A 16,517-nucleotide genomic window follows, 5' to 3' on the forward strand; every position below is an offset into this window, starting at 1 on the left:
AGTAATGATATGAATGAAACACATTTCACATTTCTGTAGCTTGTACTTTATTGATCTTTTTTCTAAACATTTCTGAAAGAAACAGCTGACCTTGTTAAGTGAACCAATTCCCTCTGTCAGCTTAAAACAGTGTACTTGCAGGTGAGCAAATTAGACTACTCTCAAATTCCTTAAATAGTTCTCTAAAGGTAAATGGTGCCACACTAGAAGTGCATAATTTTTTCTTTGAGAGCAAAGCATTAAGTGGGTTTTTGTGGTTGGCACGGCTGCTGCCCAAGGTCTCCAGCTGGCTGCTGACACCTCTCAGGGAGCAAAGGCACCACAGAGGCAACATCCTCTATGAGAACTTATCTGAGCAGCCTCATCTGCTGGACTTGTATAAATGGAAATGTCTCTGTTCCTGTCATCTTTCAGACTGGCTGACCAGCACATTCCATCAGTAGTGTTGGCTCAGTTGGTCTTCAGGATGGTTCTTTTTATCCATCTAGATTGCTGCCATTATTTCTTACAGTTGATCAGGAAGATTGTTATTCATTTTAATTGGTTGTGCCTCAGTGTCCTGTAGTATTCAGCAGGGTTGTGGTGACAGCTGCAGTCCCACCTTTTGTCAGGCAAAAGACCATCATCATCCTCCTTCTGCCTCTGCACCTGACTGGCACAGGGTCAGCCTGGGACAGGGATCTGTGCTCGTGGCCTTATTGAAATTACACCCAGTGTCTTAGGCTGGAAGGATTTAAAATTTCAACTCATAGTTGTTCTGTATCTCTTACCTCTCACAAGTAATGATATGAATGAAACACATTTCACATTTCTGTAGCTTGTACTTTATTGATCTTTTTTCTAAACATTTCTGAAAGAAACAGCTGACCTTGTTAAGTGAACCAATTCCCTCTGTCAGCTTAAAACAGTGTACTTGCAGGTGAGCAAATTAGACTACTCTCAAATTCCTTAAATAGTTCTCTAAAGGTAAATGGTGCCACACTAGAAGTGCATAATTTTTTATGACTTTACAAGACAAAAATCTAGGGTACTACTCCATAGTACTTCAAAATTTAAACTGCTTTCTAATTCACTGCCTCTACAAAAATCAAGAATTTTTTCTAAATAGTTTATCATGCCTATAAAATCCTTACTCAAGATGATGTTCTCTCTTTAACAACAGCAGAGCATCACCCCACTTTGAGCTTACCTTATATTTCATTAGCTTTGATTAACCTCGGTTCATAAAGCTCCTGTTGGGCTTCAAAGGAGACTCACCCTGGTGACATTCCAGTAGAAGCTTTCCTTTCTGTAGCATAAATCAGAGTTTCCTTCTACCTCAATGACTGCTCACTGCCATTTCAAGACTCGGAAGGCCTTCCCAGTCCCATGGCATATGCTTAAAAGGAAAGACCTGTTCTGCCCAGAAGATTGTTTGTGCTGCACTGTCATGCAGAGCAAGGCTCAAAGCAGTGCTGTGTTTTGCAAATATGTTTGAGATGAGTGTGTGCTTAGGAGGCATGGAATGAAGACATCAATTTAACCTTCTGTTGGTATGGGTGGCAATTTATTGGGAAAGCAGGGATTTGAAAAAATGCAGTGGCCTGTAGAGTTTGAACAGAAACAAAGTATTACATGTCACCATAGGAAAGCTCTAGGTTTGCTTGTATCCTAGCAGAAAATCTTTCGTATAAAGTGATGAACTTGTGTTTTGGGTTTTTTTTTCTTGTTTTAATACAGGTTGGATTGGTTGTAATACCCGATAGCACAGCTGGATCTGTTCTATGTGCCATAAATAAGCTGTTGGATCAAGCCTGCATCATAAGTGAAAACCTGCACAGGTTCTTGGCCTCTTGTTGTTACAGTCTTCTGTATTTTCTGCTAACTATAGACAGAGAGGATGCAGAACATTTACAGAAAAGGTAAAGCTGCCCTTCTTTACCATCTTGTCTCTATCTTTGCAGCCACAAGTATTTAGAGATGTGAAATGAAAGGATACCACCCCCTCCCCTCAGAGGTTTTTTTTTCCTCTCTCTTTTGCTTACTTCAAATCAGTACTTAGATTTAAGAAAAATACTTGCAAAGTTACCAGGAATTACTTAAAACAGTAACTGAAGAAGGTTTCATCTCAAATTGTTCTACTTGGATGTCAAAGCCATCCTGATTTTGTAAATTGGGATATTTATACCTTAATGTTTAACCTTAGCTTCATTAGATACCTTAGATACCTTCATTAGATAACCTTAGCTTCATTGAAAAGCACCATGCAAAGGATTTGGATTTATGAGTACGTACTCTTAATTGATCTGACGTTTCAGTTTTAAAACTTCTCAGGCATCATTACAAAGACTGCAAAGCCATTTGATTTTAAAAACCCAAAAGCTATAGTTAACGAATTCAAGTAAATTCGCCTGAAATGCAGGAATGACTTTAAACAGGCCAAACTTTTCCATAAACAGAAAAGTTGTTAAAAGCTTCCTGAAGATTCAAACCCAAGTCCTCCTTCTCTTATTGTATTTAATGACTTGCATATCACAAATGGCTGAATCCATTATTTAACTTCTTATAAATCTTAAACAAAGGTTCAGGTGTACCTGAAAAGTGACTGAAACAAAAATCTCTTGGCAGTTGCAAGAAGCAGAAATTGCACTGCGTGAGAGATTAAGCAATATTTACAGCTTCCAGGGCAGGGCCTTAATTTTTTCCCAGTGCTCTACAAAATTCTGGAATATTTTCAGTTTGGCATTTTGCTAGTACAGATTTTCTGCTTTGCCACTAATTCTGGTGAATGCAGCTGGTGTGATTGGATCCCCAGTAGCAGGTTTCCTTGTACAGCCACGCAGCCCTTTCACAGAAGCATCCTTGAAATGTGTGTCCTCAATCATTTCAGTTTTGATTATCGTTTCCTCTCAGGGACATGCTGTGGAGATCATGCATTTCTGCATTAGCACTCCTGCCACGGCTACTGAGGCTGATGCTGCAAAGCCTGCAAGTGAGCAGGATCTGTCGGGAAGAGCTGCCCGTTGTTGCTCAGCTGCTTCGCTTGCTAATGCAGCACGGGCAGCTCAGGAGCCATATGATCACAAACGAGTTTCTGGTGCAACAGATCATCAAGGACATCATGGTATGAAACTTCTTGTTTCCCAGAAACCACATGTTTGTCATGCTTACTTTTAAAAATCATTGCAAATGGTCAAGAAGAGCTGTTTGCAAACAGTGGTGGTGAAAGCAGATGTAATTCATTATGGTGAGGTTCTCTAACCTGCAGGTTGGGAAGGGGTTGTTTCCCTTTCATGTTGAAAATGCCACAATCTATTCTTGTGCTGTTCCACCGTGGGTGGGTTCTATTTGTTCTTGTTGGGTTTTTTAAGCCACCTACATAATCCTGAGAAGAGGGAATTCCTGGGCTGAGGTGGTCTGGTGGTAGCAGTTCTCCTTAGACTGGGCTGGGGTGCTCTCCTGCACCGGTAGTACCACGCTCATTTGCATTCTAATTGCCTATAAACTGCAGAATTGCAAAGTGAGCCATTCTAATTAAGAGTAAGGAAAGCACATCTGGTGTTAATGGTAATGTAATGACTTAATGTACCCAATTGTAACACTTGATTATTTGGGCTTTAACAGACACACCGTGTTGAAATGTATAAAAGATAAGAACAACGTCACTGTGTGCAAGGGAACAGGGCTGTCTTGTGCCTTTAACAATGCACCTGATTACCTGTAAAAACAAAGGCAAGTTTTGCAAATGCTTGAGTTTTACCTTCTTTTTCCTTTCTAGACACTGAAGAGTGGTGAAGTTCAGGAGCAGTGGCTCACAGACCTCCATTACTGTTTCAACATCTACCTTGCCTCTCATCCCCAGACACCTGGCCCTATGAACACAGTATATTGAAGAGGTCAAACTGCATTTATTGTAAAGCATTTACTTCTATTTAGTTTTGAATGGAAGATGTTGGAACAAAGCTTGTCAATTTTTTTGTAAGTGAAACAATAAAAATTTTACAGAGAACTGCAATACCTCTGTTGCCTTTTTTTTAAGCAAGTAGGTCTTACTGGGAAGTGTTTTAGTAAAATGTGGTGGCCACAGTGAGGGGTGTTAAAGAAAGTCCAGTCCTTGATGCTGAAGAGCTTGCAGAGAAACAGATTTCAACTGACTCTGCTCATCTATTATTTTGAAACATCACAATATTTAAAAAAATGATAGAACTGTGTAGTTATCAAGTAGAAAAAAAATTAGAAAACAATATGCTTTAGAGTAACATTTTTTATTTTTGCTGAGTTCATATTTTAAATACTTTGTGCAAGGTAAATACTGTACACTGTGGCAGCTCCAAAGCTATTACAAGAACTATTTTTATTTTCTAGAGAGGGCCCATCTTTTCTTGCTTCTCTATTTAATGCACATAGAAAAAGAGTTATTAAAAAAATTGGTGATAATTTCAAAGGGTAGAAAACACAGCCCTAATAGTTTCCATAGGTTGTGAAAGCAATTTCTTTAGTGTTTTATGTCTGCATTTCCTTCCAAATCCATAGTTAGCTAAGGAACAATTGTTTCTTTAGTAACTTTCTTTAGTAGAGAAGTGGAGCATGAAGGCTGTTCTTCCATTCCTGCTTGGATTTTGAAATTAATTTAATGAACTTGAGGTAAAATTAAACATTGGTCTCTCAGAACTGTAATATCTTTATACAGTTTCCCTTTTTTTTGAAACACTGATGAACACATTCAAAATTCCTACTTTTTGGAAAATGGAAAGCTTTGATTGCCTCTACAATGTTATTGCAATACTGGGCTTAGTGCTTCATTTTCTGTCTTCAAATGCAATTCAGATTTCATCCTGTGTTGATAAAGAAATTAACAGTTGCATTTAAAAAACAGTTTGTACACAAAACGAGTCCAGCTCCTTAGCAGCCTGTTTGGTGTGTAATGCTGTGATTAATACAAAACTGAAAATGTTCAAGTTTAATACATCATAGATGGCTTATACATTATGAAGGATAACAGCTGTACTGGAATGGATTTTAAATTCCAAACATTATTTTGCTTAATGCTTCAGTCTTGTATTTTTTGGCTTTGCAGCAGTGGTTGGTCTCATGTTGTATGAAAATTGCCTTGATTTTCCCATGTTCTCCAACAAATTAACACACTGTAGGTTGCTCACTGTAAAAGAACACAATAGTTTTGATGAGTAACCCTAGTGCGTGAAAAGCAGCTTCATCTACATTGTGTTCTAGATTTCATAAGCAGCAAATCTGCTGGGAGCAGAAACTGCCTTTTTCCTGGCATCTCACTGCTGATTGTCTCTCAGTGGAGTTTGGTTTCTGCAGCACTGGGTACAGCTTGATGGAACATTGATGATGCTGCTGCTGCGTGTGGGACTTCAGCAGCCTCATGGGCACAGTGAGGTTCACCCCCATAAACGATTTGTAGGGCTCCAGACTAACACTATGCTCTTGGCTGAATTTGCTGAAGAGCAGAGATTGTGTTGGGCAATCTTTAGCAACATGAGGTAAGCAGTGGGCTCTTTCTAGGAAGTCAGGGAAACTAGTCCAGAGGCTAAAGCCAGTGCTCTGAATTGCTCATGCAATGTTTTTTTATGTCCTGTAATGTGCTACAAATAATATCCGTGTTTTCCTTTCCCAGGTTTGTAAAGATTAGCTGCAAACATTTCAGTGCTTTATCCCAGGCTAGAATGGGATAAAGGGTCATCCCAAGTACAAATACACGTTTCATTGAGGGTGTGAACTCAGCACATCTTAAGGATGTCTTTCTAATGCCAGGAGTTGCAAAACCTGCTCCTATGCAACTCTGAACACACTTTAATGTCCACAGTGAAGCAAAGAACCAGGCTGTCTGGTTCTGCTGCAGAGCACTTCTTTAAGTGCCCCTTGCTGAATTGACAAAAGGAATCTATTTAATTTTTAAAAGCCAAACAAACTAGGAAAAGAACAAATTTCAAGTTATGAAATGTTTTAATGGTAACAAGTTTAAAGGGCCTATTTGCCAGAATATTCCAAAGCACTTAGCCCATGCCTGTATATCCCATCCCATTTCTACCTTCCTTACTGAACATTTCCTTTGCACACCCTCTGCTGTCCCCCCTTCTGAAGTGTTTGAGTTGGGTGTCAATCCCCATTATAGATTTGTCACTGCACGCTTCTTCCACGAGCTCTATGAACATTAAAACTCGGGCTGACAGTCAGCCTTCACCTTCCCAGATGTACCTTCTGCAAGGGAAGAATGAATCTGAACAGTCCATTCTGACCTACTCCAGGCACCTACGTCAGAAACGGAGTATCTGGCATTAGCCACTGACAGCTCTGAACTTTTCCAACAAACGTAATGTTGTCATGCACAAAGGCAGGCAGATGAAAAACATGTTATTGTCTTTTAAGTAAGGGCTAAAGTTCCCTGAGCTCCTATTAGGTGAATAAAAGTAGGTAGTGTTCTAAAGGAACTGGGCAGAGTTCCTATCACTAACCTATTCGTCACCAAGTTATGAAAGCAAAGGCCACTCCAGCCTCAAGAGAAAGCCTTTTTATTTCAGAAGACAGGGAGGTCTGTTGTCCTGAAAAGTTAAACAAAAAGAGCTAAAAGCTCTTTTAAAATTTAGATTAGTATCTGCATGAAGAGGTGGCAATCAAACACCTGTCTGGTCATGTCTCTTAATTTAGTTCCCAGACAGTGAAAGAAAAAGGCCTCTGTGTCTTCTTAGCGAGGCAGAAATTCACGTACAGTTTTAACAAACTCAAGGATAGGTCCACTGTCAGATTTCCTTCTCACTTCAGAGTTGTGTTAAACTATTTGGAAAGTGTATTTTACTTTTCTTTGCAAATTACCTCAACTTCTGACTCCTTGAAGCAGTTGCTGTGTTCCTATCTAGCTTTGGCTTTTCTGACTGAGGTGTAGCACAGCCACGAACACCAAATGCCCTGCGGGGCACTAAACCTTCACGTGGTGAAGCACCAACATTACCACAGCTCCCAATCCCAAGTAATCCATTATACACTTTAAAAAGTCTGACAAATGGCATTTAATAAAGAAGTTTTTCACCCAAATCATTCAAGGATAGAAGTGCAGTGCTCAGTTAAGCCCAAAAGTGGTGAAAGAAGGAGTGTGCAATCACAACAGTTTGACAGTAGTTACGCATTTTGATAAGAGAGCCCAGTCCTTAAGCAGATTGTTTTCTTATCTAAGAAGAAACCAATCTCAGGTATATAAACATCAAAGTATTCTTAAAATGGATGTGTCCTACCTGAGACCAGCTGCACATCAGAAAGTTTCAGCTTAGAAGGAGTTCTTGTTGACTGACACACTTTGCCTTCCTGAGAACGCCCTTTAACAAACAATGTGAACAGCTCTGTGTTTATCACAGACATGTGGTTGTGCATACCTACAAACTATTTCAGTAAGCTACAGCATTATTTTATCTGAAAAATTACTCTCATTTTTTATGGAGAAACTCATGAGACATTCCATATGACATAAAATCATGACAACCACAACTGAAATTGAACTAATGTTGAAATACATCTTGATATATATATATATACACACACATATATAAAAGTTGCTATAAAAAAACGAAAAATTACTCTCATTTTTTATGGGGAAACTCATGAGACATTCCATATGACAGAAAATCATGACAACCACAACTGAAATGGAACTAATGTTGAAATACATCTTGATAGATATATATATATACACACATATATATAAGTTGCTATAAAAAAAGAAGGAAAATAAATTTATTAGCCTTATTTTTTTTTTTTTGGTTCTCAAAGCTACAGAGCCATGATAGAAGTGACTTACCACCTGTTAAAGTACATATGGTTAGCATATCCTCACTCCATCAGTCATCCACACTGTAAAGGAGCTCAAGGTCTAGAAGAAATACTTTTCCTCTACCTTTTCTTGAAGATGCATTCCTTTGCACGTGCGCGTTCAGACACAGTGCAAAGCAGTGCAAAATTATAAAAGACAATATTGTTCTTGCCATAAAGACCACATCTTCATACAGGAAAGTTATCAACACGGAACATGAAAATATTTTTAAAACAGTACAAAACAAACAAAAATGTTTAAAACAATGCTTTAAAAAACCAAATCATGATCCAGACAGCCACTCTGCATGGATACAGCCAGCTATCCCCAGCTAAACTGCTCTGTTCTCTTTCCACATTGATATATGTGAGCAGCTCTGGCAATGGAATTATTTGATTGCTCAAGACCTGTGCTGAAACAATGCTGTGTGGGGATTCAAACAGCTTCAGCAGCAGCCATTCTAAATCACTGAGTTGTTTGGTTTATTTAACCTAAAACAGAAACACAATTGCCCAGAACACCTGAGACTAATTTTTATAAATAGTTGAAATTCTTAACAATTAGGTAAGAAGTGCATAGATGAATACATTCTGTTATAAAAATAAAAGCATAGTTATACAAATAAATTATAGTGAAAAGAAAATTACCATATATCTGCTTTAGGATGGACTGCTTGCTGGTTTTTATGGCTGAGCTGGTTTTGTTTACAGATTTCATATTTTTACATGAAGGAACTGATTTCAGAGGGCTATGGTTCAGCTGCTTCTTCCAAGCAACCTGAATGAAGAAGGCAGCTGCCTCTTGTCTCCATTTGTCTTCATCTTCCTTGCAGTGCCGCTTAGCACTAAGGAGCTGAAACAACTCCTGTCTTAGCTGGTAACTAGAGAGCAGAAAAGAGAAGAGCACTTGTTTTAGGTGACCTGTTTTAACTCCTGTGCTTTCCATGCATCAGTTCACATGGTGGATTACATGAGTAACTGGGAAAACAGAACTCCCACTGATGTGCTAAGTCACTTGGATGAGAAATGTTTGTTCAGAAGAAAAAGTAGGAGTTGGGTTCAATTTTGGATGCATTCATTATTTCACACAGTTAGTAAAGATCTGGCATTACAGGTATCAAAAGTTACAGTGCTTCAACACCAGCTGATCAGCTGCTTTATAAATAGAAAATCAGCAGAAGACAAAACTGTAAATATTTATGGTAATGGTATAATCAGTACTGCTTCCTCATTTTCAGTATATTCACAGCTCAACAACACCAAACTTTCTTGTGTTCCTTAGCACTTCATGTCCCCAGTCAATCGGTGCAAGAGACAAACCAAATCTGCCTCCTGTGGGTTCCACTGCACATTTCCTCTGCAGAAAACTGAGCTGCTCTCCACCCCTCCTCTGAAGATGCTCCCCTCACCTTGTTTTCAGCGATCAATGTTTTTTCCCTTCCCTTCAAAGGCTCCCTGTCTTCTGACCCAGCCTTGCCTCAGCTGCTTTGATCTTACACACAGTCACATCCCTCTGCGAGTGGCAGCAGCAGATTATCTGTCCCTCACACTCCGGTGGCAAATGGCACCGGCAGCAAGGAGTTGTTTGGGGTTTTTTTTCCCCGCTTGAATCGGATGTAAGTATTCAATCGGATATCGGCGTTTCACACTCACAAGTCAATTAACTGGCTTAGCAATTAACTCTCAATCCTCCCAGTACAAACCTGTCACAAATGAGCATTGAGTAACACTTGTAAAATATTAATTATAAGTGTTTGGTAACAGGCCAAAACACATTGATCATCATCCCCTCTGGCATTCAAAAAGGCTTCTATTGGATGCACGGTAAAGCAAAGGAGGAAGGAGAGAGAGAGAGAGAGAGAGAGGTGATTTCTTCTGTTGTTCCCTCTGCAACCTAAATTAAAACAAAAGACAACAAGCCAAATACAAATTGTTTAAATATATGTTCTAAGCCAATGAACTACATAACTCAAACACAGCAGCAGCCATATACAAGAAATGAGTACATAAAAGCACAATAGAATGCCAAACGGGGATGATATGCTCCATTACAGCCCAAATAATTTTAAACTTCCAATAAGCTTAGTAAATTACCTCTGAAATTTGCTGGGTGAGATAAATGTATTTAATCTTAATTTAGTGAAGCTTCAGAATTCAGGCATGTACTGTTATGCAGCTCATTGAAGTACATAAATGCAGGCAGCAACTGCATCTTGTCAGGGCCTGCAAGTTGTGAAGCATGGTATGAATTCAGAACAGGAGTATTATTGAGACAGAGGGAAAAATGACTCGATCTTCTTAAATAATATGCCACTTTTAATTTTTCAATAGGGTAAGAGAGGAAAAGAAAGTGAAGAGAGATCGCAGTTGCAGTGACTTGCTAACATAACTTGAGCTAAGGATGGGTTAAGTGAATACTTTACTGCAGAAAAAACAATTGGGGAACTGTTTTATACTGGAGCAGAAAAGAATACTAAGCTACTCTCCTGGAATTCAGTAATTACTGCCAGATGCCTTTGCTGATACGTGAAGTATTTCATTCACAGTCACTGCACCTTTGCACCCAGCTGTGATTGCAAGTTTGTAGAGAACTTCTGGTAGTTTTTAGCAAGAAGAAAAGAACTGTGAGGTTCTGACACTGAGAAGATGTAAGCAGTTGTCTGTAGAGCAAGTGTTCTGTATTTTTTTAATTCAGCTCTCTCAGATTATTCTGATCCTAGTGAGAAAAAAGGAGGATGGGACCAAGATTGATACAATATGAATCTGACACAGTGCCTTAAAATATAACTGATGCTTAGTCAACAAAACAACTGCACATAAAAAGAAAAGTGGAATATCCACGTGCAGAACAACAAAGCTGGCAAGTGGTATTCTCACTCCTTGTTACAGAAGCTCTAATCTTAAAAACCACTGCTGGCCAAAGTATGCACACAGCAATAATATATTTAAAAATACAGCTTGACTCCAGTGGGAGAACAACAATGACAGCAACCAACTTACTGCAGCTTCTGTCGGCTTCCTGTGGGCCCTGGAGCATGGCACAGGCCCTGTGCCCCCAGGAGAGAGAACAGACACAGAATGTGTAAGCCTCACTGAGCAGGATAAGCAATTAACCTTTGGCAAGCCACACACCTTAGAATATACACTTTTGAGGAGTACATTTATAAAGTTTACAGATTTGGGAATTGCAACATTCTCCTGAGAACGGCAAGTATAATACACTTAGGTAGACAGTACCACTCTGCTGTTGTGTTTGCCTTCAATAAGTAAATAATAAATAAGACTATAAAATTTGCAGAGCGAGACAAATGCATTTAGTTCTAATTTAGAGAAATTTCAGAACTCAAACATGTACTTCTGCATGTTTCTAATGTAGAATTACACAATAACATTATATAATTTTACTGCTCTCTACTAGTACATGCTATTTACCATGTGCAAGTTTGGAAGAAAAGCAAACACAGGACTGTGGAAGAACTGCCAAACTAATGTCTCCCGCAGCTTTGCAGAACTTATGATCTTTGTTAGTGTTCTATGAGTTCTTGCAAAGAGAACAAAGATATTTACTTTTCACTATTAAGTATTTAAATAACAAATGTAATTTAAACAATCTTTAATCCCACAATATCCAAAATGCAAAGTGTTAGTAAGCCATGCACTTCTTGGAGAGAACGCACACTATCCCTGCTTCAGCAGGTGCACAGTTTTGAAAGGCCTATCCAACATCTGTAGTGGGAATGGAATGCAGATTTCTGTGCAGGTAGGGCAGCTTAATGCATGGCTTTGGATCCCGGTTCTTGTGAGGAAATTTTCACAAGCACTCATTACACGTGAATCTGCTTTGTCTTAAAGCCACAGCATGTGCCTGCCCCCTGTAACAGAGGATTTTAAACTGGTGTTGAGTGAAAGCAGCAGAGCCAGCAGCAGCATCACTTGCAGATACACTCTCCTAGCCTACTCCTGGCTTCCTGCAGCTTTTGGTATCTGAGTGATTTGAACCCATATGACAAGAACTTGGGATCTACATCAAAAAAGAAAGCAAAGGAGCAAGCAGCAGGGAGAGCAGAAGTGCTGGAACCCTGGGAGAAAAAGTGGCTGCTTTTCCTCACAGTTCAGAGGAATATGGCATGGAGTCAGAACCACAGGGAGGTTTGGGTTAGAAGGGATTTTTAAAGACCATCTCATCCACCACCTTCCCTGCCATGGCCAGGAACATCATCAATCCAGAGTCCCTCAGAGAAACTGTTAAACTAGTGAGAGACCTGGAAAGAATATTTGTAAATGTATACAATTTATAGTTTTCTGCATCCAGTAAAATTAAAAAAAGAAGTTTAAATAAAAACAAGAAATAAGAATAATTTGCATATGATATACTCCCCTTACATACTCTTCCTGCCTGTTTTGATAAGAAATTAAATATTAAGGAGCATGTACTTGTAGAATGACTGCATTTCTGTGGCTGAAAGACATTCATGAAAGCAGGATAATGCTTTAATGAATGCATGAAATACATTCATGAATACCTGCTTAATCAAGGAATTCAAGCTACCTTCAAGTTTTGTCAATGAGCACTCAAAGCTCCCAAACATTCAGTGGTTTGGTTATCTGGTTAAATGTTAGGTTAGAACAGACTTTCAAGTATGTCACTGAACTCCAGGTTTAGACAAATCCTGATTTGTACTCTAAAGAAATATCAGAACTTGAAATAGAAGTTTAATGATTTCTCTGATTATTAAAATTCATCACTTACCTTGCACTTTTTATGAACTTACTAATGTAATTCTACGCCACTGGAACCCACTTCCCTTCGTGTGGGGAAAGATTATTAACTGTCTCATTTAGCACTGGCAACATTGTAGGCAAAATAAAGCACACTGCCCACAAGGCTAGTTTCATTTCCATCTACTTGTATCTCACTCTTCTCTAGCCACTGGAACAGTACCCTTACCTTCTCCACGTCCTCTGTATGACGGTGGCCGCGTAGTTCTTCTTCCGAAAAAGCTCTTTCCTTTTTCTTTCTTTTTCTATGATCTGCATTCTAATCTCTAAAGGGATTAGTTCAACATTTGTATTTTGCCATGGAACAGAACATAACTGATCATCTGCATTCCTGGATCCAATCAAGCCTGTTTTTTCCAAGTTCAAACCGTCACCAGAAGCAGAACATGCTATTGGGTTTCTTGGCACAGTCCTGGTAGGTTCTGCCTCAGCAGACAATAATGAAGAGGCCTTTTTTGCTATTTCATTGTTTCCCACTTTGACAGTTTGTTCTGCAGCATGCAGGCTGTCATTTCTAGTGCTTACAAACACTGTTTTGGCACTTCCTGGTCTACTAGAACCAGCTGGTGAACATCTCTTATCATTTACCTCTTTATTCCTGTGTTTCTGCTGGTGCCTTTTGCCTTTGGAAGACGCTTCCCCCAGCTTTGAGTTTCGTGCCGTTCCACCGGTACAACCGTCATCGCAGAAGAACACAGCCCTTCCCTCACCGTGGTCCCTCTTGCCACAGGGAGGCTGACTTGCATCCTTCAGCTTCTCCCCAGCACTGGCAGTCCTACAGGCAGAAGCAGAAAGCCTCCTGCTCCTCCGAGCACAGGCATCCGTTGTGTCCACAGCGTGCTCCTTGTGCTTTCCTCCGTCCGGCTCCGCAGCAGCTGCAGCCTGAGGTTTCACTTCAGCTTTTGTTCCCTCATTTGCTTTGCCACAGTGGAAATGGACACAACTTGACTTGCTTTTGATGTGTTTCCTCAATGAATCTTTAGACAGAGAAATTTAAAACAAATTCAGTCTCTGACCCAGCAAAACGTCATTTATGTCTCTGATTTTTTTGCTAAGTTACCTTTGGGGCACATTAGGATTCACTTAAATGAACAAAAAAAAATGCAAGCAAGAAGAATCAGAAGAGGACATGATTGCCTGTCACAGTGGAGTCCCAAACACCTTCATTTGCTTAATGTTGTACAAATGGTTTTCTTTCTAACATTACATTTGAGTTAGATGCCTAAAAAACTCCTGCTCTATTCATGCTGTATCCTGGCACAGGATAACCCACTGACCCAGGAAACCCAAAGCACTTGGCTTCTCAGTACTTCCCTTGACATCCTGAATGAAATTATGAAGCCCTTCCTATTTTTCCCTTGCTGCTGTGCAATCACTGCTTCTAAACACTCTGGTGAGGGTGACTTGGAAGGCAGACTGGAGTGCAAAACTGAAAATTCCCCATCTTCCATTCACCTTCCATTTTGCTTGGAAATTAACAGCAGAATGAAAAAAGACCAGAGAGGATGAAACGAAACAGACAGGATGTTACAGGGCAGGTAGGAGGGGAAAAAAGAAAAGGAAGAGATCTTTGATACACTGTCATTCCAGAAAATCACCTAGATCATCCAAAACCTGATGAAATCGTGCTCTATTTGTATTTGTATCCTTTACAGGATACCCTTTTGACTGGATAACCAGATCAGAAAACACCCAACAACTGAATCACAGTTTTCACAGCCCAGAGGGTCTAAATTTATATTTAATTCCAATAAAATGACCAATTAAGTCCATTAAAGTTTTGGTCAAAAGAGGATTGATTAAAACACCTAATGAGAACTGACTGTACAACTTCATGGTTTGATCCTTGTTGCATCAACTTTCCTGGCACCACTTCAGTAACAAAAAGAGAATGCATACCTAAAAAAGGCACAGCATTCTTTCAAACACCAGTTGGATTGAGCGAGAGGATAAATCTAGCTTAAAAACCAGAGCTACCATTTCTCCATTTACATTCTTCATGTGCACCACATATGATATGTCAAATATCTTGAATCTTTATTTTCTCTGAATGGTGCAACTAATAGAACAATTGCCCACAGCCTATTTTCACGTATTCTAGATATTTTTATAGACACTGTACTGCTGTTTTTCACTACTTCACCCAGGGTGAAAGAATCTGTATCTAACTCTACCCTGCTGCACAAATTGCTCAAGTGATGAAAGAATATGAAATCACAGAAAGACAAAACGGGTTCTATGTATAAAATACCCCCAAGAAGTGGACAAAGCAGATAAACAGCACAATTTAAAAGGATCACAAACCTTGCCTGATCTTATGACTTTCGCTCTGAGGCTCTGCTGACAGGCAGCTCTCCTTTGGGGTCCCTTTGTCATGACCAGCTTTAGGAGAACCTCTGCTGTTTCTCCCTGGCTGGATCTGTGAACCATTGAGGGCCAGAAGCCTCTTGCTCTGTGTGTCAGCTGCTTTGCTGGGTAACCTTGGGACACTGGTGGCCTTCTCCCAGTTTGTAGGATTCTGTTGTACCTGAAACTTGTTTTGTTCCACGTTCTGCATCCCCTTCTGCAGCTTGGCTTCCTTCCTCTTACTCTCCTCTTCACGTTTCCTGCAATTACAGTCCATACCATAAGAATTTTGAAGATTAAATCCTGGGAGCACGTATCTAACTTGAACACACTTCTCTCTAAAAATCTGACGCTGCCACAACAAATCCTTGATTTGACATTTTTTTGGTGAGAAAAGGACACAAATTGCACTGAAATGTCTTAACTTGATCCAAAACAACAACTGACTTGCAGCTACAGTCTGATGAAGGTTAAGTCCCTGTCAGCCAGCTGCCCAATCAGTTTGCAGTTGTTTTGACTGATCTTAGTACACTCACTTATTGAAAACAACTAAATTTAGGGGGTTTTATAAATGGACAAAAATTAAAAGTAGGATTTTAAAAAGAATCACAACATTAATAAGTGTGTTTGTAATTACTAATGAGCAATATTTTCATGTGAGTAGTAATGTAATGCACTATATTAGAAAAGCAAAAAAATTTAACAAAAGACACAATATCTTTGAAAATAATTTTTTTTGAAGTTAAATGTGTCAATACAGATAACTATAATCCAACTTTGAACTAGCTACTGGTACTAACTTGCTGCTATGTATTTGTCATTAGTGGATAATTAATTTTACAGAAATGTTATATGTCATTTAAATGACAAATACTGATAATATGAGATGTGAATTAAAAATTTGTGTGCACATAGTATGCCAATTACAAGGGCAACTTTTGTTTTCCAAAATTAAATAAGTCATGCATGTCTTAATGATGTAGCTATAAAAGAGAATTTTGGACAAACTTAAGAAAGCTGCATCCATTGAATAAAATTTTGCAGCCCATTTTGAAATATAGTTGGCTGTCATTGCACTTCATCTTTTAAATTCTTGTTCCTACCAAGCAGAATAAACCCAATAGCACACGGCAAACGTTACATACCTACCTCCCACTGAAGTCGTTTTTATAAATTAAGCCCTGGTTGTTGGATGAAGTGACACTTTTCCTGTTGGAACGGACAGGCGGTAAATGCCGTATCATGTAGCTGCCTGGTATTTTAACTTGCTTCCAGTGCTCCAACACAGTGTGCAGACTGTTGCCACATCACCTCCCAGCATGGCGTGTGACAGGTGAGTTATGCAGCACGCCAGCCCCAGTTCCTGTGAGTGGTGTCACTGCCAGCGCGTGTCACTGCAGCGCGAGCTGCCAGCGAGAAGCCCTAACTTTATCTGTCAGTGCTATCTTATCAACTATGCTCTGCAGAAGAAGCTGATTGAACTTTGCACCTGAAAAGCTGCTAATTGATCTAAAAAAATACACTCCCAGCAGCCTGGGATTCAGTATTCCCTCTGGCATGAAAAAAAAGTGGCTGCTTTCCATTAATAT

At 39.4% G+C, this 16,517-nt stretch overlaps 2 protein-coding genes across 4 annotated transcripts in view; one reads left to right on the forward strand and one right to left on the reverse strand.

The window, feature by feature from the left end:
- Positions 1 to 3,994, forward strand: part of TEX10 (testis expressed 10) — a 53,940-nt gene extending 49,946 nt beyond the window's left edge. For both annotated transcript variants that reach the window (XM_039711082.1, XM_039711083.1), the window contains exons 13-15: positions 1,720 to 1,901; positions 2,893 to 3,103; positions 3,758 to 3,994. In XM_039711082.1, coding sequence (XP_039567016.1) covers positions 1,720 to 1,901; positions 2,893 to 3,103; positions 3,758 to 3,871 — 507 coding nt within the window. In that variant the 3' untranslated portion in view covers positions 3,872 to 3,994. The remainder of the gene's footprint in view (positions 1 to 1,719; positions 1,902 to 2,892; positions 3,104 to 3,757) is intronic.
- Positions 3,995 to 4,119: 125 nt separating this feature from the next.
- INVS (inversin) overlaps positions 4,120 to 16,517 on the reverse strand; it is an 85,182-nt gene continuing 72,784 nt past the window's right edge. Inside the window, exons 13-17 of one of the 2 annotated variants that reach the window (XM_039711080.1) lie at positions 14,887 to 15,188; positions 12,752 to 13,559; positions 8,452 to 8,684; positions 7,233 to 7,313; positions 4,120 to 5,137 (exon numbers count right to left, since the gene is read on the reverse strand). In XM_039711080.1, coding sequence (XP_039567014.1) covers positions 5,022 to 5,137; positions 7,233 to 7,313; positions 8,452 to 8,684; positions 12,752 to 13,559; positions 14,887 to 15,188 — 1,540 coding nt within the window. In that variant the 3' untranslated portion in view covers positions 4,120 to 5,021. Of the gene's footprint in view, positions 5,138 to 7,232; positions 7,314 to 7,792; positions 8,685 to 12,751; positions 13,560 to 14,886; positions 15,189 to 16,517 lie in introns of both variants that reach the window. The other variant, XR_005627631.1, reaches the window with a different exon arrangement.

The sequence above is a fragment of the Passer montanus genome, unplaced genomic scaffold (genome assembly GCF_014805655.1).
Source record: "Passer montanus isolate IOZ18808 unplaced genomic scaffold, ASM1480565v1 scaffold24, whole genome shotgun sequence".
In the NCBI taxonomy this organism is placed as follows: domain Eukaryota; kingdom Metazoa; phylum Chordata; class Aves; order Passeriformes; family Passeridae; genus Passer; species Passer montanus.